The sequence below is a fragment of the Pagrus pagrus genome (assembly GCF_965226575.1).
Source record: "Pagrus pagrus genome assembly, chromosome: 4".
NCBI classification, from domain to species: Eukaryota; Metazoa; Chordata; class Actinopteri; order Spariformes; family Sparidae; genus Pagrus; species Pagrus pagrus.
Genome location: NC_140188.1, coordinates 31478092 through 31501746, shown reverse-complemented (window position 1 = coordinate 31501746; position 23655 = coordinate 31478092). Strand labels below are relative to the sequence as shown.

At 40.3% G+C, this 23655-nt stretch overlaps 1 protein-coding gene and 1 long non-coding RNA gene across 2 annotated transcripts; one reads left to right on the top strand and one right to left on the bottom strand.

Annotated features, from left to right (window-relative positions):
• Nucleotides 1-401: 401 nt before the first annotated feature.
• On the bottom strand, nt 402-2814 carry LOC311255547. The gene is made up of 2 exons (XR_014622382.1): nt 2726-2814; nt 402-654 (listed from the first exon to the last, which is right to left on the bottom strand). It is a non-coding gene; the product is annotated as an uncharacterized lncRNA (long non-coding RNA).
• tbx4 (T-box transcription factor 4) lies at nt 2732-23608 on the top strand (the record flags this gene model as incomplete). Its single annotated transcript, XM_084350118.1, has 8 exons — nt 2732-2909; nt 3379-3473; nt 12465-12584; nt 14807-14954; nt 21425-21577; nt 22360-22448; nt 22626-22861; nt 22953-23608. The coding sequence occupies exons 1-8, from the start codon at nt 2766-2768 to the stop codon at nt 23606-23608; spliced, it is 1641 nt and encodes a 546-aa protein (XP_084206244.1). The 5' UTR covers nt 2732-2765.
• Between the last annotated feature and the right edge of the window lie 47 nt (nt 23609-23655).

Sequence of the window (23655 nt, the reverse complement as noted above, 5' to 3'; positions counted from 1 at the left end):
AGTGAAAGGCCCAGTTTCACACTGTAAAAAAAGGCTCTGTGGCCACTTCCCTGTCAGGCCTTATCTTTATTAGCTTTCACAAATGTCTCCACCAGTTTACTCTGGATGCCGCTTTCCACTTTCATGGCTAAGAGAGTGGCCGCTCTATGTTTACAGGCCTCAGGAATGAACAGCACGAGGCTTTAAGGGGCAGGGAAAGAGAAAGCAACAGGTTTTACATTGATGTACAGTACTTTGGGTGGTTTTTGCCTAATTTATTTAGCGAGATTTGTAGTTAAGATAATTGAGAATACTATAAGGTTATAGAAGAGTGATGAGAACTTGTGGTCAGTGTGACATACAGTAGCTGAAACATGATATGAAAGACAAATTATAGACAGAATATGACGTGACACAAGCTGAAGCGTTGAAATGTTTTTAAATGTATGCAGGCATATTTGAACACACATTTGAATCAACAAAATGTGTCTGAAGCAGAAATAACTGGTTTCAGTTGTTCCATCCTCACAATAGCACTCAGAAAACAGTGTCTGGAGCTGGATGATCCCTCTGAGAATCTGAGGCAGACGTGAAGCTCAGAGCAGCAGCAGCAGGATGAGACACAGACACGGATGGGGGGTTATGAAGCAGTGTGAATGACAATCTGCAGAGGTTCTGTTGGTGTGACAGACAGACAGGAGGACATAATGACACAGATTAATACATTGTCCATTTTTTCTCACATTATAACATTTTCACTGGATTTTTCATTGTTTTGGTCCTTTCCTTTAAAGATACATACCAAACTGCAGTCTTGGTTGCATTTTTTCTCCAGCTATGATCACAGGATGTCAGTTTGATTTGCTGCTAAGGCTTTGATCCAGACTCTCTTCCACAAATCTGAAATAAAACCTGTCTTTTGACTTGCTAACTATCTGTCATGGAGCTGAACAGCTTGAAGTCTGCATGGGCTAAGGTTCACACGAGACACTTATTAGGTGCTGGACTTCTCTGCACGCTGGACGAGACGGTACAGCACGGTGAAATTCAGGCAGGATTTTGTGACCCCTTCATGCCTAAGAGGAGTAGATGCGTACAAAAATGCTGAACGGATGTGTGAAGTTTGCCCCAGTGCATTATGGGAGACAAAGCTGTCCATGATGAAACAGCTTCTGACTTAAGCTGAGCTATGTTGATGCTGGATGACTAAATATTTAATGAAATTATTCCAAAGGACAAATGGATGCAGACTCTAAAATAGGTTAAATCTAAATGGTAGTTTTGTATTGTGAATGCTTATATTGTATCATTGCTGATCTGGTATTGTCTTTGTAGTGCCTATTTTTACATATATCAAATATAGTTGAAATTTGTTTGGTCATTTTATGTGCATATTTTAATTCTGTTCATATTGAATATAACTTTAAAAAATGATAGCATACTGTGTAGTGAGGAGAGTGAGGGACAAATATTGTAAACGGCAATAATTCAATTTTTTTTATGTCTAGGCAATAATGAGGCACTCTATAAACTCCCTGGCTCAAGTTAATGCAAGTTATTTTCCATCATCATGCGGCTTTGTCAGACTTTCACACCAACAGCGCAACTGCTGGCTGAACACCCCGTCCAATCCAAATGAATTACCTTGCTTTAACAGAGGAAACGTACAGTCTTATATTACAAACATATGGTGACGCAGTTTAGCCTTGAAAAAATTATTTGCTGGATTTTTGTTTCCATATCTGACATTCAGAGTATTTTTCATTCTTGATTTTGGCTTATTAATGCAATTCAAATACGCTTTTTTAGCCAAAACAAATGTGGTTTGTGATGGGAAATGGCTTTTATATTAGATCATCTGAGCAGCTGACATTTGCTGAGCAAGACTAAAAGTATTAATTTCAGGGAGGGTAGGGATTAAAAATTAAAAATATGTACTCATAATTTCAATTAACATTTAAATTTTTTTAGAAATGATGTGAGATGATGGCCAACATCTGACAGGCTCCAAAATCGCCATTTTACCTCTGCATTGCTATCACTTACATGAAACAATCTGAAATATTTCTAGCAGGGAAAAGGCAAAATCATCTGCTGGTTTCTAGATTTATTATTAGTGAGCACAATAACACAATAATAAAAATTAGCCAACAGTTTAAATTCACATATTATAAAAATATGTAATATAATATATATAAATATTGAGGGTAATATCAGAGGTATGTAAAGAAAGACTAGCTGTGATTTAGGACTGCAGATCCACGAGTAAAATGGGACTGGAAAGAATATTAAATTATGTCAGCTATCTAATATACAGACACACTAAATATAGAGTAATAATCTAAATAAAATGCAGGTCAACATTATAATCCATTATAACATTGTTTCCTTTTTTACAGTCAGCATTTTTACATAGTTACATATTGAAAAATCGAGCCTATTGTCAGTAAAAGGAACGCAGATTAATGTTGAAATTTTTAACTTAGAGGTTAACACTTCATACTTACCCTCCTGGTACAAAGCTAATAGCATCTCACACTCACTGTAAAGGGCAGTGGCGAACAGACTGCACATACATGTAGCAGTCTATTGAAAATGTGTATTTAAGCAGAACTTGATGGCAGTGTGGTGACCAAATATAATATAATATGTATTATTTGCAGTGGAGAGTCTACATTATGTCAGTGTCACATGCAGGTCTGATGTACAGTGGACGTGTTTCTCTCTACTTTCAACAGCTACTCACTGATAAGTCTGACAGCTGAGTATTTTCTAATCCTGCAGAGATGCTGCAGGAGAAGGTTTCAGCTGTGACGGATGAATGTATGAGCCGGGTCCAGAGCGGCAGGGAGACGGATCTCCTTCCAGACCAGTCACGACTGGGCCTGTCCACAGCTCCCACTATTCCCAACTCCAGTGAGCCCGACCAGGTACACAGAGTCCATGCAGCAGAAACACACAGTTGCTCCTCATGGATGCTGTTTGACTGTCAAAACGAGGATGGGTTATTCTCTGAACTGTTAAAATGTAATCAAATGGACTGAAATGCTGATTGGGATTTTTGAATAAAAAATAATTAAAATTGTGTTTCCTAGTCACATTCAGTGGAGAAAGAAACTGGATTTGGTCACACTAAAGAGTGTATCATGGTAACAGTACCTAACACCGACTGTTCATTAATTGTACTTTGATGAATGAAGTTCAATTGATAGTGTCAAAACAAGTGAACTATTAATAAAAATCGAAAAAATGCAGTAATGCAACATGTAGCTCTGTAGCGTGTTCACATGCAGGTATTTTCTTTACATGGTGTTTTCTTGATTCCCTTTTTCTAGATTATGGTGATGAGATGGTTTGGTCTATGTGTTTAGTGTTGGAGTGATTCCCGCTCTCTTTCAGAACATTGAGAACATCAAGGTCGTTCTTCATGAGAGCGAGCTGTGGAAGAAGTTCCATGAGGCCAGCACAGAGATGATCATTACCAAAGCAGGCAGGTTAGTAAAGCAGTGAACTCACCACCTATCAGTCAGAGTATAGTCCAGTTATTTTGAGGTTAAAAACTGGTCGTAATGGCCTCATTCTACATGAGAAAAAATAGTACTAGAGTAATTATATTTAGTTACTTTCCACAGCTGTTTAAAATGAATCATTAAAGTCCCTCCAGTCCAAAATATGTTTTTCTTCATGCTCCTACAGTTGAATGTTTGAGCTTCACGGTGTAGAATGATGTGTATGCATAGTTTGACTCTAGAAGGCTGTTTTTACATTCATCTACTGAAAGTCTAAATTTTCTCTGTGCTCATTGAAAACCTGAGTTAAGAAAAGGGGCTTATGAGCATTTTTTGTGACATCACAAATAGTCTGGAAGACAATCCTGGTCCGATATTTGGCAGAACCAAACATATGTGACATTGAAGCCTGCAGTGCACAAAAACGAGTTACAAGTGTAAAAAAGAAAAAGATTTACACATTCTTATACTCTGGAATTTTAAATGAGTGAGAAGAATTAGGTAACATTTTAAGGATTTTAATTTGGTAATCATAGCTTCTTCTACAAAAACCATGTTAGACACACATTAAAGCATAAGTTCACCCAAAAACGAAAATTTACATATTTACCCATCCCCCCCCCCCATGCTTTTGAAAAGTGGGGTGAAGTTTTGCAGTTCACAGCTTTGGAGCATTCTCCTAAACAACTGAAGCAGATGAGGACATGTTTTAAAACATATCAAAAAAAAAAAAAAACATAAAACGTCTATAGAGCTCAGAGCCCAGAGATCTCAAAATGATTTGAGTCACAGTCAAGCCCGTGCCCCTGCTTTAGATGGGGTTCATGTTAATGAGGCCTTTAGACAGAATGTGACAACGGCTCCGCTGCGCTCTGAAACATTAATTCTAATGGCTGGCACTGCGCCATGGCGTTTTTTTGCTGCGCTAGTGCAAACTGCATTCTGTCTGAAAGGCCCACGCTTTCAGCTTGGCAGCTACAGTGATGATTTCCGCCTAAAACAAGGGGGTGTAAATAACATCTTCTCAGGGCTTCCACAGCCAGTTTCCCCAACAAGTCCCCATCTACTTCAGCTGTTTAGATGAATGCTACAGTGCTGTTTGACTTTGACACTCCAGAAATGTTTCACTTCATCTGACTTTCCACTGGCATTGGTCTGAGTAGATAATGACTGAATTAAGTTTTTTTTAGTGAACTCTTCCTTTAAGAGTGTTTTGTATGCCTTACTACTTAACACATACAAAGTTTATTCATCACAAATTGTGATGTTGTGGTTTGAAGGCTTTCCTCAATGAAAACACTTTCACTGGATTTTCACCATGATGTTTGGAAAATGTCCTGTATGTTGTTAGTCACATAATATATTAAAAGTTGTTAATTGCCTTCACACAAAAATTTAAAGTTAGGGGAAAATTACAGAAAAATTATATCAAGTGATGGATTTCATACACAAAGCGAGTATCATACCTTTCTGTGACCATCTGGTTAGACAGCTAATAATAACATATAGCAGTTATAATTTTGTCTTTCAGGAAGAGACAGAGAGTTCCTGCAGCAGCGACTACATAATTGAAAACACAAATGACTGCTCAGCTTGTTGGATTTAATGCGACCTGAGGATTAGATAGTGAGGCCTTTGGACATTAACCAGAGAATGAGTACACTCTCAAATCGACCTCCGCCTCTCATTCCTCATGGGATGTTTTTTTTTACAGTAAAAAATGTAAAAGGTCACCACATTTTTTACTTAATGCTGCATAACCATAAGAGATGGGCTTTCCCTTGTCCAACTGATGAAGTGGGCTCTGAATCTTTAAAGCCCTTTGAAGGGCTGTGCAGTCGTTTAACTATGCAGCTGTGCTGGGAAAACCTGTCTGGCTTTACCTACAGTCAGTGTGCAGCAGACATGCTGAAGGTCATCCTTTAGAAGCAACAGCTCTGAAAATGAACTCACACTAAATGACATCAACACCAGGCTGAATTATTCAAGTAGGTTATGAATAGTGCATGTAGAGCTACTCATCGTGTAGAAGACATTCGGTCACATTGAAATCTGTTGTAGCAATGAGGATGTTGTAGTAGCCCAGTAGATCAGTGTGACATTTGAGCTGAATGTCCTATAAGTGCAATCATAGCATGTCTCTGTGTATGTGTGTGTGTGTGTGTGTGTGTGTGTGTGTGTGTGTGTGTGTGTGTGTACACATATATATATACACATACATATATATATACACATACATATATATATATATATATAGTAAGTGAGACTCATTTCCAGTGATTCTCCAATAAGGTTTCAAATGTTAATCATAGAGCAGATAATATAAGAAATAATCAAAACCAGGCTCAGATTATCCTTGAATGCTCTCAATCAAGTAATCACTGCTAACTTCTGTCTGTGACACCACCCTGGACACCAGTGATGTGTTTGTCTAGTAATCAGAGCCCAATGGTTAATTATGAAATAGAGCCCAAATTATATTAGAGACTTGACAGCATCACTAAACCAGTGCAGACAAAACAATGGAAATTAAGAAAAGATGACAATGACAATATATGAGAAAGAAAAATATGTTCAAGTTGCACTTGATAAGAAAGTCTAATATCTGGAAAAAAAGAGCTCATAGTCAGCTAAGCCTAAAATCTTAAATCAAACTGGATGAAGTCTGCAGTCATGACAGCAGCTCTGAGAGCTGACGACATGCTCACACTGACAATGATCACATCGTATAGCAGCATAATGCTTCTTTCTCAATTGAACATGTCAGAACATGAACATTTGCCAATCAGCACTAAACACAAAATGCAGCTGAGACTGATCAGTTTTGTTGTTGTTTGGCCATAAACTAAAGTACTGGACAAAATAACAAATTTGACTAGATGATGCTGCAAGTAATTACAGTTCATCCTGTAGGGTTCATGCATGTCCAGAACAAGTTTTACGGCAATCCATTCAACAGTAGTCGAGACATCTCACTAAAAGCCACAAATGTCAACCTCATGGTGATCATGGTGATGCTGGTGAAAAGGTCAGGAGATCATCAGAGACATTTACAGTAATCTTAGAGGATCATGAAAGTCTGTACAAAATGTCATGGCAATCCATCCAATAATAACATATTTCAGTCTGTACTGAAGTGGTGAAGTAACCATCAGCCATTGCTTGTCTATTCAGAGACCCTAATCAAAGTGAGATGACATAAAACTATTGTCACATCTCACATCATTATAAATGATAATATATGTATAAAATCATAATATATACAGTAATAATCATAATGAATTAACCACATTATTATTTTGTTTTTACATTTGTACACAAACTGTGTCAACCCAACACCTGAGCCCTGGGGAACGCCACACCAACTCAGAGTAGGAAAAGGAGCACAAGTTCAGACTAAATTGTTTTACAGAGGAAACCAGACCATACTTGTGTCCAATAAACCAAGTACTATACTATACTAATTTAATATTTTTGGAAAGTCTGTAGGATGACATCACTGAAAAGTCAAGTAATATGGCATGAAACATTTTTAGAGTGAAATTCCCCCCTTAGCAACTAACAGAACATCTGACCATTAGTGAGTGATCATCCTCTGGACAGAGAACTCCTTCACCCTGTTGATATTTAGCTTTAGGTCGGATTTGTCAACTCCTGTAAATGGCAGAGACATTTTTTGATTCACACCAAAACAATAAGAGCAGCATCAAGTCTACTTTGAGGTCCTCCTGCATGCTGACAGGACGGGTGATGGGGGTGATGGATCTGTGTCAAGAAGTGGGAGTAGTCCAACCTTCTTTATCAGAAATTGCATTCTGCCAAAGCATTAGTTTCATGTATTGGCATGTTGAAATGTTTTCTGACCAGCTGCAGCTGCACAATTATTTCTTGTAGCATGTCTGTTGTGTCTGTTGTGTTGCCATGGTATTGGCTCGCCACCCAACCCGTGTTATTTTAGAATCATACAGATAACATACAGACACCAGGTTTTACACCAAAGATATTTGTCAGCATGGTGATGGACATGTATCCTAATTTCTGGTAGACTCAGGCTGAGTACCAGCTGCATGAAGTGGGGCACCAGTGCGTAAAAAAGTTGTGATGCATTTATATTGAAACCATACATTTTTCTGGCATGTAGGGCACCAATTAGTGCACTGCATCACAATTCCTCCACTGGAGGGGAAAACTTGAGGGAACTTCATCACGTTCTCTTACACTTTTGGCCACAGTAGAGGGCACCTTTGCAGCCCTCGTGGCTCTGTATGATCCCAGCTTTTCTGGCTCGTGACCCTCAAAATATATGCAGTGTTCTCTTGCGACCCTTCACCATAGGCTGAATTTGTCTTTGAGTTGTACGCAGTTCAACTAAAGAGTGATGTATTTACCCTTCTCAGATTGTTTCATTTGAATAACTTTAGCTAGAAGTAAACCTATCTAGTATTTTACAAGAAAAAGCTAAGATTGGAGAAATATCTGAAAAAAATATTGTGTAATTGTTTCTTTCCTATTCTGTCAATAATCTTGAAGCCATTATGACTTAATTTTAACCTTGTGGAGGGTTGTGACTCCTCCTTGGTTTAGATAACATGGTAACATGTATATAGAAACTTTCTGATCCATAGTGGGCACAGATTGTAAAAACAATCAAGAGGGAAGAAGGTGATACAGGGTATCTCTTAAAATGATCGTCTTCAGTGTATGTGCTATTCGATGTGTAACTGAAAAGTCAAAGGTCAAGGAGAAATTGTGAAAACGGCATGGCGATTGTGCGGATGAAGTGGAAGTGTTGATCTGTAGGGTGTTGAGTTTGATGTGAGTAGAAAGCCTGTGTGAGTGAGGGGTTGAAATGGCCACTTCATAGCCATGTCAAAAGGTTAAGTGCTATGTGTATCATTTTAAACATTACATGATGAACTGACTGTCAGTTTAAGCTGCAGTCAGTTTGACTTTTGTTTTATAATGTTTACATGTGTCTGAAAAAATTGGTGGATGTTTGTTTTTGAGGCATTCAACAAATTTTGACAGAAATTTACTTAAAAACAAAACTTAAAAAGTTCTAACAAACAGACTTCTCAGAGATAATTAATGAAATACACTTCCTGTCACACACGGTAGATAAAACAATCAGATGAACACTAGAAATCTGCATGTGTTTGTATATGTATATTAAAAAAGTAGGTGGGACTGTGCTCAAAGAGGGAACCATCAATGAAACCTTTGTTTTGTCGCAACAAACTGATACAGCTAATGAAATCCCAATCGCAGATGATTCTATTTTAAATTATGGTCATCAAGAAACATAAAGCCCTTTATAGCACCATGATGTCTTTGAATGGTACCAATCTAAAGATATTTAAGCTTGATGAAGTTGTGTTTCCATGTCAGAGGAGAGGGAGTGACTATGGGTTCTGAAGATTTGTTCATTTCCAGTAATAAGAAAATCATAATTGCAATTTTTTTGTTTTAGTTTTTATTAAGTTTCACCATATAGTAAGCAAAGTGGCATTAATGTTTACTGCTTTTCTATATTTAATAATAATAATAATAATGATCTAACAATAAATATTTGTATTATGCTATTATTAACACATATATAGTCTTATTAATGTTAATAAGCATATTATTAAGGACTTAGTAGGGCCTTATTACCTTTTAAATAATGCTTATTCCGAGGACCTAACTATAAAGCGTTACCACAAGTAAGGGGCCTACTGCTCTAACATGTGCAGAGGTGGCAGGGGAGGAGACACAGATGCAGAGCAGCCAGGCCGTCATGCAGGGGATCCCACATTTTCCCGACACTCCGAGATGAAACTTGCTCAGTCCACTCCCATGCAGCACCTAGCTGAGTTTGGTAGACTTGTTATTGTGAGTGTCACTGTCCAGGCGTAATCCTCCCTCTTCAAAGCACCCAGCGCAGCTCTTCCCTCACTCTCCCTCTTTGTACACAGCCCGTCAAGAGAGCAGCGGTGGGTTGATAAGAGGAATCCGGCGCCCACAATAGGCTGAGTCTACTCGGTTGTAGCGCTTCATCATCCCCCCTGACGCTCCTTTTGATCTCGCCGTGGTACTGGAGATTCCCAGAGAGGGAATGGATCACTGGAGGGCCTAAACATGTGGGATTGTTAAGAGAAACAGCTGGCTGGGCACAGAAACACACACACACACCCTGACACTGATATCATACACACACTCTCCAACTTCCATTTCTCATGCTCCTCTTAAACTCACTCACTTAGTCACACCAACGTATGTATATGTTGGCCTTCATGTTGTCCGCCTTTGAAAATCAGCTGTCCAGTTGCAATAACTATGGTTTGTTATGGATGTTTTATAGATGCAGCACCAAGATATGACGTGTTTCATCACATGTATCTAAGATTATAGATTATAGACACACACAGGCAGCACAACGACAGGACTGCAACGAGAGCCACTCTGCCTGAGAACAGCTACACATAGACGACAATAAGGGTGTATGTTGTATTCAAACATCAACATATGTTATACCATGGTAAATTAACTGGAAATTCCATTGGGAAACCATTTAAAGAGAAATGAAGCAGTTGTAAGTGCAGGTTTTTGGCTAATCCAGAGAATGAACTCCCTGTAAAACCAAAGTCATTCATCACATTGATGCAAAAATCCTCCTAATCCAATATTGTCATGAAGCAGTCCTGAATAATTTTCAACATTTGGTCAAAAACAAACCACAGTATAAAATGTATAGCAAATGTTAAATGGTTACTGTAAATGGACCGTATTGATATAAAGCTTTTCTAGTCTTACCGACCACTCAAAGCGCTTTACAACACGAGTCAGCATTCACACACTGGTGGCATAGGCTCCCATGTAAAGTGCCACTTGCTCATCAGTCAGGTCAGTCAGCATTCACATACACACATTGGTGTGTACCAATGGAAGAGCTACCGGGAGCAAATTGGGGTTCAGTATTATCCACAAGCACACTTTGACATGTAGTCTGCAGGGGCTGGGAATCAAACCAGCAACCCTCTGAACCAAAAAATATTCAGCCTACAATGATTATTCATATAGTTGGTCTTCTGCACTCCAGTAGGGACATTCCTAAAGGGTTAAGATGTACAGCTTCTAGTCAAGATCAGGCTTTAACTGAGATATTCAAACACCTAATACACTGGGTTGGGTGGAAATTTAAAAGTCTCACTATGCTTCAAACAAAGTGTTTGTTGGTTCATCTAACAGTGTCTGAGAGCTCCTTTCCGACAGCACCACAGGGAGGCTGTGTCCAACCGAAAGTAGGCACGGCTTGACGATCTCTCAATCTCTCCTATTATTTTTCTCACAACTACTCCTGTCACTTTTTATGTGTGCAGCCAAGTGCAACATTGTGATCGCCTTTGAGGAGAGACTGTGCCATTGTGTGTGCCATAAACCCCATTTGTACAATTTATTAGGTCATTCTGAACATTTATAAAAGGTTTTGCCTTTAGACATGGTCAGCCAACATGTCAAGCAACCTAGTTTGTTTGAAGCATCTGTGATTCTAGGACCAAGCCAAGTTAGTATCTAGAGAACCAAGACATATTTTGACCCAACGACACTCACTTGTGTAAAAGATTGTGTTGCATCCACTTGATCTGTCTGGCAGGACAGACATATTTCCACAGTTGAAGCGTGAGCAGCAGCAGAGCCCTTTGCTTGGTAGTTATGGCCACATGTGTTGACACAGGCCTCCATCTGCGCTGTCTGTATAGTGTGAGCGGAGCCAGAGATGAGCAGAGGTCTGTTTTGAATGTTCCTCGAAGATTAACCCGTCTTTCAGTGAGGATGATACCGGGACTGATCTCTCCTACTGATTGGATTTGAAGCCTGGGAGAGAGATGCCCTCAATCCCCCTCCTCTCTCTCTCTCTAACGTGAGGGAGTATTTACAGTAACATGATCAGATGGTGTCAGGTACTATGAGCCTTTGAAGAAGGGCGTTTGCACCAATCAGAACAGTAAGTATGAAAATAGGGGTTTTAATGCTATGCCATCTTTCCAGAAAGCATGCGCGGCTTTCATGAGTCCTCCCATATTTGAACATGATCCCAGTGGCAGCACCCACAGATAAACTGCAGACCTGTTTGACCGCAGTCTCTTGAGCAATGACGGGTCAGTTATCTAAACTGTTGTCCGATCTGGGGTGCCATTAAAAACCACTTAGGGCTTTATAAGGGGGCGCGGAGCCTTTTGCAAAATTTCCTTTGGCGCAGATGGGATGAAAAAGTTTTTGGTTTCCCAGAAGAGGTCAGGAAAGGTAGCTCCCTTCATGTGTTTTATGGCTTTGAGTGCTATATTAGCATATTCTGTCTTTTAGTCTGGAGGCATTTAAAAGATGAAAGATAGAGCGTGTTACCGTACTTTTTATGGCCTTTCAGTATCACAAGTATGAGAGGATTTTTTTCTCCCAAGCAAATGGCTGCAAGCAGACAAATCATTACCAGGCCAGAAAATGTCAGATTTGACAGTGAAAACAATGTTATCCTGGAAAGTTTGGTCTTATTCTGCAGTTTGCTTGGCGGGGTTATCTGTGTCGAAGTAGGTTTCATCCACTTAATGTTCACGTAGAGGTTATTTCAGGATTCCAAGACGGCAGCTTCTCACCCTTCTAGTCTCTTGGTCCCCTGATCTCTGCAGGCCTTGCTTATCCCAATCCCTTAAGAACATCAATGAGCTGCAGTCAGTGAGCTAATCGGATCTTCATCTGCACTATCCGTGACAATACTACACTTATCCTACACACACAACAGTTTTTAACAGCCAACGCAATCCTCAGAAGACCATCAGTACAAAATACAGACCTTTGGTAAAAGCAGAATTTTATTCATCATCCTCCCTAATTTATTTATTAATTACATTTGCAAAGACTTCTGCTTTATGGACAGTGTTGCCTTCCCTTCATGTGAAAGTCAAAGCATTTCTAACCTCTTTTCTTTACATTCTTCAACAGGAGGATGTTTCCCAGCTACAAGGTAAAAGTGACTGGTATGAACCCCAAAACCAAATACATCCTACTTATTGACATTGTCCCAGCTGATGACCACCGCTACAAGTTCTGTGATAACAAGTGGTAAGTTTGCAATTACAAAGCTATAAATTACTCTTGTTGATGGTCCCCAACGGCCTACTGCTACAGCCTTATCCTTGGTCTGGTATGACCAGTAGCTTAGCTAATAGGGTTAGGGACAATACAAAGTCTTCTGACTTAATGATTATTCTTTGCTTTTGCTATGGTTATGTTGTGTTTTCCAATGTCACAACATTTCAATGGTTTTATCACAGAAACAAGCAAAAAACACACTGTCACTTCCTAGTTACATGTTTAAGGTAAGAGGGGAAATTCAGGTGTTTTTTCCTGCTTGTCTTCTCAATTAGGCTGCCTAATGATGTTTCAACTAACTCAAGAAATAAGTTAAATAAAGAGGAATCTTACGTGCCGTTATGCTGCAACTCCCATGCGGGGGTTCTGTTCTGCATTCAATGCAACCATTTTTAAAATGATGCATTCTAAAATATTGGTGCATGGAAACTACAGTGTGGTTAACATCGGATTGTGCTTATGGCAAAAAAACAAAACAAGTAGAGGTCAGCGTAATGTTAGGGTGAGGCAACTTAAACACTTGGTTAACATTGAAGAATGTTCTTGTTTTCATCACCTATAATGAGGACTGGATACACTGTTGGAGATGGAGCCCCATTCATTCCTTCATTAATTCAAAGCGGCTCAGTGGTGCATAAAGCCAAAAAAATGTGACTTCCCATGTATAAAATTACCCCTATCTTCCACATTTTGGGGTCCATAGAGCGTGTGCACGAGTGACTTCAACTGACCAAGCTGGCTAACTTCAGGTTTAGCCCGCCGCTTATTTGAATGGGGATAACATTATTTGTGCGGCTTTTGTGACATTCGAAATGTTATTGAACTGAGTAGAAGAATTTAAGATTTATCCACCATTTAACAGTCCCTTGTTTTACAATGTCAGCGTATGTGAAAAAGTATCTTGTGGCCCCTGTGCATCACGTGAGAGTTTGGCCACTCTTTCAAATTGGCTTCAAAACCTTGCTCTCTTCCTGGGGGCTTGTCTGTGATGTCGTAAAGTCTGACATGCCACACGCCTATCCACCACCCTGACCTTGACATCCTTATTTTCAACCACGGGACATTAACATCACACTACTTTTTTGTATTGGCACTGAACTAAACAGCAACCTCAGAGCCACAGAAGTCCCAGGTTCATCGCACGTCAGTTTGTTGGCAATTTAATGAATTGTGAGATTGTCAGGGAATTTGCAACACAATATGAGTTAAGATGGGTCCTGCGATATTAACTACAGTGATGATGTGGAACTCATTTGTAGTTCAAAGCTAGTTTTAAGACATTCATTATTTTATTGTGTGCAACAGGGACCCAACTGCAATCTTTTGATGCTTGGCCCTAGAACACTTTAATCTGGCACTGGCTATGGCCCTCAGATGTTCTTGTTTCTTCTCTTCGTGTGATGGAACTACGCAGTGTCATTATGGGTACTTCCTGCCTCAGTCATGTCTATGTTGGGTAAATAACAGCCTTTAAAAAAGGCACTTGGCTCCTCAGCTAAACACAATTCACTATGAGGTACACGGCAATTACTAAAGACAAGACCCCGAGAGCAGATTATCTAAGCAAGGCATGGTCTGATAGCTAACTGTTACTGTAGATCATCATTGGCTATAGCTATTTACTGCAGACAAAGAGAAGGAAAAATCTTGAACTGGTCTCAATATTTCCCAGATGACCGTGTATCTGGAGGCAATAACACTGCAGTTCTTCATCAGTATGACATTAGAACCAGCACTGCCTGGTGTCCATGGGGGGAAGAACTGTAGAGAGTTTTGCAAGGAAAGCCTGAAAAGAACGCGAAACCTCCAGCAGAAAGAAGTCATTTTACAACCATTTGTTTCTGATCTGGGGTATGGCCTGTAGTTAGTGGGTTCTGGTGTTCCTCAGCGACACCTTGGAGAAGCATAATTAGTAATGATGTTTTAGCAGAGGCCACCTCCGTCCAGTCTTAGGGATTTAATACTGTGAGGATTGAGAGCAGTGGTGTTCCACACCTCTATACAGCTACATTATAGAGTTGACTTGGTTCATGTGGTGCCACATATAGAGATTTTTAGTGGGCTATGTTAGATTAACTGAGACGCATTCCATATATATATATACACACACACACACACACACAGACAGACACACACACACATATATTCTTTCCCTATTACAGTTTGTTTCAGCACTCTCAATCTGTTTTTAGGATGGTGGCTGGCAAGGCCGAGCCAGCAATGCCAGGCAGACTCTATGTGCACCCTGATTCCCCCGCCACAGGAGCTCACTGGATGAGGCAACTGGTGTCGTTTCAGAAGCTCAAACTAACAAACAATCACCTGGATCCTTTTGGGCATGTGAGTACTTGCAAAGAATATTAGTACTTTCTATGGCTTAAGACCTATTCAAAGAAAAGGTTATTGTTTTCACAAACTGTATCGCATTTCCAATTTTGCCATCATCACAATAGTTAGAGATAACATTTTACTCACAAATTAGATTGTTCAATTTTGAGAACATGGCATCAGTTCTCAACATAGTTATACAGTGTGTCAGTTAAATATGGTTAATATGTGTCAGTTGTCCTAATGGACTCTGCTATCAAACCGTGTTTTTCCATGTTCCCAGACTTAAGCACTTAAATTGTTGGGTAAAATGTCAACCAACTGGAATGATTGATTGAAATGACTTGCTACATCCCTAATATATCCCTCCAATATGTCTGGTGCACATCATCGAGACTAGGAATCATGGAAAAAAACTACTAAAAGAAAGCCTATGTTGTAAAAAAAAAAAGGAAAAAAAAGATGTAGAATATAATTTTCCTTAATGTATTCAGGTACCACATTCAAAGCAGGTCCAGTGGAATCAAGACAATTCCCCAAAAAACAATGTCAATCTCCTGGAGACACAAGAAAAGTCAGGGAATCTGCGCAGCCAGCAGGATTCATACTGTAATGTCTTTAGAAAGTTTCAATCCATCAATCCATTCAATAATTGTTGAGATGTTTTCAGTTTGGACCAAAGTGGTTGACCAACTGGAGGCCATACAATGCCATTCCTAGTCCTAACATGGCTAAAAATACCACTCCAAAGTCAAAGAAGAGACCACAGCATATCAAGTGTTATTCAGGTTTTTACAGTTGTACAAATGATGAGTGAAGTGTTGAAGATCTGCCCTGTAATACACAGTATGAAAACCAGCTTACCAAATAATACATAATTGTCTAAACAGAGTGAAATCCCTTCATATTGTACAACTATAGACACAAAGATAACCTGTGTGAAACATAAATTCCTTTTGCTCCCGACTAGTTATCAATTTCAGCTGTCTGTCTAAAGCATACCTCCAACACTCCAATATATAGCTGAAATTTTGTGACTAGAGTAAACTCTGTTTAGCTAAAAATTCAATCCAGAGTCAAAAATGGAATTGCATGAGAAGAAGGTATTTGTTGACCATTCAGTTTACTGATACGTAAGCAAACAGCAAAATCCTGAAGGTTTGTCACTGGCACATTTCTGAAAGAAGAATGAAAGAAGCTGAGGAGGCAGAGGCTGCAGAGGGAGATGAAGAGTGTGACTGTGGCACTGCTCCCCAGGGGGACTCTGGGATAGCTTGTCTGAAGCCATCCCATCAATGGGCGGGCTCATTAGGTTCATAACCTCTCAGATCAGTGGCGGGGCCTGCTGTCAGATTGAGTTGAGTGCCTGGCCAGTGATAAGGGCGAGTAATGAGGACAGAACAAGTTTGAGGCCAGTCAGAGCCCAGATGACGCCCAGACCAGGAGGTGTGTAGTAGGGCTGTACTTCTCACAGTGGAGTAAAGGAACTCCCATTCAGTACTAATTATGCTCAGTACAGAATGTATAAAAGTGACTAATATAACTGTAGTTCTCACTCTTCTTCTTCTTCTTCATTACTGGTACTGCCCTGTATGACAATGTAAAATTATTTTACACTTCAGTACAAATTAACAAGTACATTTTCCAATTTTTGGAATTCCTCAGATGAAGTCCTTTTCTGAAATGCAGGTCTGTGTCTTCATGAGAAAAGGACAGGCGCCATGTACATTTAGAAAATTGGAGGTCTGCTCAGCATCAGAAATACAACCTGTCTTCTGTTTACTGATAGCAAACAGATGTAAGTGATCTCAAATATATTTGCTACTGTTAGCCAAGAGATGTTACAAGAAAACTTCAATGGAGATGATTTGTTTTACACACTGTTGATGGGGTGGTACCACCACAAAGAACAGTCCAGAGTCATTAATACTATGGTCATTTGGCCCAGCATCCCAAAGAATGACATTCATATTGGACAATACCACCCATGATGATTTATGCCACTGCCAAGGTTCAGCACAAATGCAGTGAATGCAATGAGTATTATGCCTTTTACGTGGCAATGTGGAAGTAAAGATGTGGAGGCATTGAGTAAATGGTAAACAAAATGGACTTGCATTTCTATAGCGCTTTTTCCAGTCTACTGACTGCTCAAAGTGCTTTTTAACACTTGTCACATTCACCCATGCACACACACATTCATACACTGATGGCAGAGGCTGCCATGTAGGGTGCCAACCTGCTCATCAGGAGCAATTTGGGGTTCAGTATCTTGCTCAAGGATACTTTGAAGTGCAGCCAGGGAATCCAGGGAATCAGCGGCCTTCTGATTACTAGACAACCCACTCTACCTTCTGAGCTACAGCTGGTGGATGTGTAGCACATTTGACCTTTATGCAAGAGATTGGAATTAAAATTGATACATTATATGTAACAAATACTTAACATAATCTTTCCCTGACAGTTTGATCATTTCATGCTATGATAGTATAATAATACTTATTGTCCTGTCAGGAACTCATCCCAAGCACGTATCAGTCGAAGAAAATATTCATGTCTGAATGTTTTTATATCAGGAAAGATGAAAGCAAATACCTTCCTTAGCTCCTCACTGATCTGTGTAAGGCCTCCCTGATCACTGCATTCAGACAGTCACCCAAGAGTCTCCAGTATCATACTCAAACAGCAGCCAGACAGCAGAGCAGACAAAGGTCAACAGAGAGCCTCTGGTGAACCAGCCAATAGCTTATCTCTGTCTCCAGCCTGTCTCAGCAACAGGAGCATGTGAGCACAGTGCCATTTGGTGTTCAACCTGAGCCTAGCTCCCTGTGCCCTGTTCAACCTTTGCCTCTCTCTGGGAGCCCCCTGGAGGAGAAGGCTCCTCAGGAGAGTGTCTGGCAAATAAGGAGGTGAGCTGAGGTGCAGAGCTTGATGCTGATCTGCCCTGACAGAGCTGGACTAGTGATGACCCTTCCCTACTGTGGCTAACGCTTCGCTGGGCACAGCACTCGGCTGCGGTGAGCGGACTGATGCTAGTGAGCCGACCTGCAGCCACCCAAACAACCTAAACACTGAACACACTCAACACATGTTGCCTGCTATACCAATATCCACAACATTTAGATTCTGGATCAAGGGTGATGCAGATGAAAGATGCAGAGAATCCGTTCACTGAACTAATTGATTGAATTCACAACTCTTGCCCCTGAAAGGATCAAATTCCATGAAGGATTCAGCAGGGACAGAATGGTACCAAGCATTGTACCCACTGCATGTTTTCTAACAGTGGTAAAATAGATTTTTACTTGACCTTAAAATTTGCCTTATAGAGCTAACTAAATGGCATAAACAAATTATAAACAATCATTATAAATAGTTTGATCTCATGGCATGATTTTAGGTGTCTCAGACTCGCCCTGACTTAAGTGAGTCACGATTCCAAAATAGTGCACAGCTGCCCATAAAATGTCCACAGTGCATAATGCAAAACAAATGCAATTAGCGTCAATGTTCACCATGAGACTCACAGATTGTGATGCCCACTCCCATACCATCAGCGAGTGCTTGAAGGTTCCCTTTCAGCCCTTCATGCAGGCTTGTGAGTCTGCATTGATGCAAACTTTGCATGAGGAAATTAAACCCAGTTTACAGCGTTTTCAGTTAATACCACATTCACATCATTGGGGAGGAAGATGTAAGTGTGATTTCACTCTAAAGGAACTATCATTATTATTGATTTCTATTGCTGTGTAATGGTTCAATGATATATTTAAATGTGCTGAGGGTAAAAATAGTGTTAAAAGAAAACATAGAAATGACATTGAGGAAAATACTTCCAGGTTGTGAGTCCTCGGTTCTCTAATGGAAATGATGTCTTGGAGTTCAGCAGTTGGCTTTATATTGGAGTGAAAGGAGGGCCAAATGAGTTGCTCTGAGTGTCTAATATTGCTTTGGATGGGTTTACTTTGGAGTTGAAAGTCCAGTGCGTCTCAGATGCTGAAGGGTATCAGTGCATCTGTATGAGACGCTGAGGGTAGTGACAAAGCGTCAGTATTTGACGAGCTGGGAATGAGAATGGGTTGAAATTTTGCATAAAATATGGTTACTTTTATTGAGAGAGTTGATCACACATTTAATTAATGTTAGTTTACGTCTGTGAGGGTCTGTGCTTAGGGTGGACTTTGGGAAAGAGTGTCGTACTAATATTTTACGGTTTAAAATATACATTAATCTCCCTAGTTTAGTGTACAAAGGTGTAATATTTTTGCATACTTAACGTATACTTAATCAGTGTAATATGAAATTGCCTCATTTCATGACACACATTTTCTAGTATCATATTAGGGAAAGCACAGGTGCAATTAATCACATGAATGAGGTCTGCATTCTATTTTAAACTGAGGTTGGTAAGATTGTAGAAACCAGTGGGAGCAAGCTCAATTTTGAGTGTCCATCCTCAAAAATCCAACTCCCTCCGTTCAAGCCTTCCTTCAGTGCCACTCCTCTGAAACACATGAAGGCAAACTGCCAGACTACACTGACACCAACCCCCCATAGCTCTCGCTGGCCAGCAAGGAGATGTGTTAGCGGCTAGTTTACTACATTCAACAAACTCTGTTAACTTTTTAGTCTAATCAATACATACATAAATAACCTTGTTAAATGCCACATTAATAAAAACACAAGCAAAACTGTCGTTACAAACATATCTGAGGCTGAAAAGGCTGGCTGGCGCCACAGTTACTCCTTACTGATGTAGGTGTGTTTTGTGCTCACTTGTTCTTTGGCTCGGGACTGTGTGCTTAGTGCTAGTTAGGTGGCTGCTTAACAACAGGCTCAGTGGCTGTGTACTGTAAGCAGACCACAATGTTGTAATTGCTAACCATAGCTTATTACCTCTTGTCTCACTCACATACAAGAAAACACCTAACATTATCATAATGGACGTAAACAACAACCATGACTATTGTTAGTACTCATGGCTGTCAAGCTAGTATGTTATTACTTGGAAAAATTTTGGCTGCACTTGCTCTGCCATTCTTGTACGACTTGTGGCTTGCTAATAGCTCTAGCAATATATCCACCTAGCCCTGTGGAAGACTCCAGTCATGCACGAGTGCACAGAGTACAAAGGGCAGGGTGCGTGCAGGCAGGCAGGTAGCCTCTATTGTATTTCATACAGGGTGAAAAAGATGATTGGATGGGCTTATTAGAAGCCTGCAAAAGCCACAGTTGCTGTTTTTTCCCCTTCTATTTGTTAGAGCATTTGATTTATTGATTGATGTCATGATGGTAAGAGATCTTCTACAGCTAACCCAAATTCTCAAAAAAGTAACCAACCCCAGCTAAAAGTGTTTCAGTGATAGGGCCCTGCTCTTATGCAATATCACTCACTTGGTATGCTTACTGGGATGGAATTTAATCCTGATTAATGTAATCAATTTCACAAATTAACACTGAATACTAATTGATTATTAATACTTAATCTGCTCGATTTCTGGATATATGCTAATGGACACTATTTTCCCACAATTCATTACACAAAGGAAATGGAAGATCTACTCACTTCTGCAAAAACATTAGGTGGAGGTGAAACAGGTTGTTGGGCTGTCTGTTGGCACTTGCCTTATATGATTTCCTAATACAAATGAAAAGAACATAATTTCTTGTACGCTAACAGAAAAAAAGTATTTCGTACATAGTGTACAGTTCAAGAAATTGTGACAAGATAACAGCAAAGGAGACACAGCTGCAACTAATATAACATGGTGCTCATGTTAAGGTGTGCTAGTTTGCTGGCTTTGACATTAATGCTGTCTACTGTCACTGCTTACTCATTAGCTAATCACAGGAAATGGATGTGTTTAACTTGTACCCATTGTGAATTTTACTGGCAGCAGCAGCAGTAGCAGCAGCGTTCTGCATTAAGTGACACTTCCCAGAGTTCCCAGAGGAACACTGTGGCATTCATTTGATGTGACATCATACAAGAGCTGCTTTTTAATTATATCCCTGGACATGAACTCGAACTGGAGTCTCAATGTTCATGTAATCAGTGGCTGTAATCAAATTCACTGTATATTGATCCACTACCTAATAAAAAAGGGGCCAATCAGAAAAACAGCCTTTGTTTCTGAATGGAAACAATATTGATTGGTTACTGTAGACATAGCAAGAACAATATCATATGGAGCGTCCCTATCTTCCAGAGCATACCATAACAGTCTAGTAGATCCTCTCTTATTATCAGTACATTAGGTGATTAGGGTATGTGAAACTTCATCTGTGTGATTTAGTGTTTCTTTACCCTGCAAGCTGGTTAACTGTCATTTTCTTTGCAAGCCAGTGGTGAAAAACAAATAATAGAAAAATGAATGACTAATCCCTGATATCATGACAGCAGCATCACCAATGGGGCTGTTCATAGATTTTGCTGGAACAAGTTTAAAGTGAAATGTTTTATCTTTTCTTACCTTTCCTAGATCATCCTGAACTCTATGCACAAGTACCAGCCCAGACTACACATAGTCAAAGCAGATGAAAACAACGCCTTTGGATCCAAGAACACTGCCTACTGTACTCATGTCTTTCACGAGACGGCCTTTATCTCTGTAACCTCCTATCAAAACCACAAGGTACATCAACTATCAACAATATACACTGTACTACACACATATATACTACATACAGCTGACAAATTAAAGGAAAAACCAACATAAAGTGTCTTAGTAAGGTCTTGGGGTCTTGAGTCACCACAAGACGCCAGAACAGCTTCAATTGCCTTGCCATTGATTCTAAATGTCTCTGCAACTCGGGGATAGAGCACCATTCAACCAAAAAAAATATTCCTTCATTTGGTGTTTTGATGATGGTGGTGGAGAGCGGTGTCCAACAGTTCCTTCCAAAATCTCCCATAGATTAATAAATTAGGCTAGGATCTGAGCCCACAGCATATAGTTCACATGATTATCGTACTCAAACCATTCATTAAGCACTCATGTCCTATGGATTAGGGCATTGTCATTCTCAAAGAGATTAGAAATGTTTCATTATAGGATAAAGGTGATCACTCAGAATAACACTGTATTGATCTGCAGTGACCCATCGCCCCAAGGGGACAAGTGGACCCAAACGATGCTGGCAAAATGCCCACCACAGCATAACAAAGACACAGTTGGTTATGTTTCTTTTTCCTTTAATTTGTCACCCAAGGATAGTATAAAGGGTAACGAGTGTGTCATGATGTAGATTGATTAAATTGAACTATTAAACTATTGGTGGTGTGGGGGTTCCTGTGCACCACAGCAAAGGACCTTGAAAAGGCTGGAAAAAAAGCCTGTGTTCCATAAACTGCTTTACCTATGGTTTGGTTCACATCAAACAGAATAAGATCTTAAATGAACTATCATTTTCCTAGATCACACAGTTGAAGATAGAAAACAATCCATTTGCCAAAGGATTCCGAGGTAGTGAAGAAGGAGATCTGCGTGTTTCAAGACTACAGGGGTATGTTTACGTAAACGAATCATGAAAGTAAAGCTGATCCTCTAACACACTGGAAGTCTCATAAACTTTAGCCTTTTTTGTGTATTGATACAAAAATCTATCTTGTCTCCTTGCCAGAGTGGAACTGTAGGCTTGGCAAACTGATTCCTTTCTTCTTCTGTTCCTGCTGCTGTATAGGAAAGAATATCCAGCAATTTCAAAGAACATGGTTCGCCAGAGGCTCATCTCCTCCCATAGTCATCTAGCAGGGAAGCTCGGAGCAGGAGTTCTCACCGGGCACCCTCAAGTCCTGTCCTCTTATCAGTATGAGACTGGGGTTCCTTTGTCTGGCTCCGACTCCCAAGATCCCATCTCAAACCACTTCCCTCAGAACAGAGATCCCAGCCTTTTGTACCACTGCTTTAAACACAGAGGTATGTTCTCAGCTACTGTTCTGTTAGCCATTTTACAGAATCAGATGTTTCCAGTAAAAGAAACAATGCAGTTAACTATATCACTTTTCAGATAATGCCCGACACCTGGAGCTTGGATGTAAGCGGCCATATCTGGAGTCATCGTCTGGGGTCTCAGAGGAGCATTACTTTCGTTCAGCTCCCTCTTATGAGTCGCCCTTACGGTCTCATCCATACTGCACTGAAGCAATCACCTCTAGAGAAGCTTGCATGTACGGTAGTATGGAAACAGAGTCTGGATCTGGGGCAGGGGACACAGATGACCTAACCAACTCCTCTTCAATCAATTGCAACATGTGGGCTACAATGCAGCCCTACCCTCGCTATAGCGTGGAGGGTGTCCCATACCAGCCCTTCACTGCTCACTTCACCAACACTGCCACGGTCACGCCTGTGGTACCGCACCCTGCATCATCCATGGCATCGCGACCACAGGCTGACTTGGGGGTCTACAACTCAGCTACGGTCCAGAGAGGCCTGCCTGTCATACCTCCCTCATCCTCCTCTTCATCCTGCTCTCCAGCTGTTCTGGGATCCAGAGATAGGTCAGGTCATCCACCTCTGTACCACAAGAAGCCAGGGTCACCACTCCGGCCTCACAGAGAGTTCTCAGCCTATCCCACACAAGGCACTATATCCATCCGGGATCCATCCTATCAGTATCAAGTGGGGCTGAGTAGCACAGGGACTCACTGGACTGACAGCTAATGAGGACAACTGGAGAATCCAGTTTTTGTCTGGTGTACAAGTCTGAA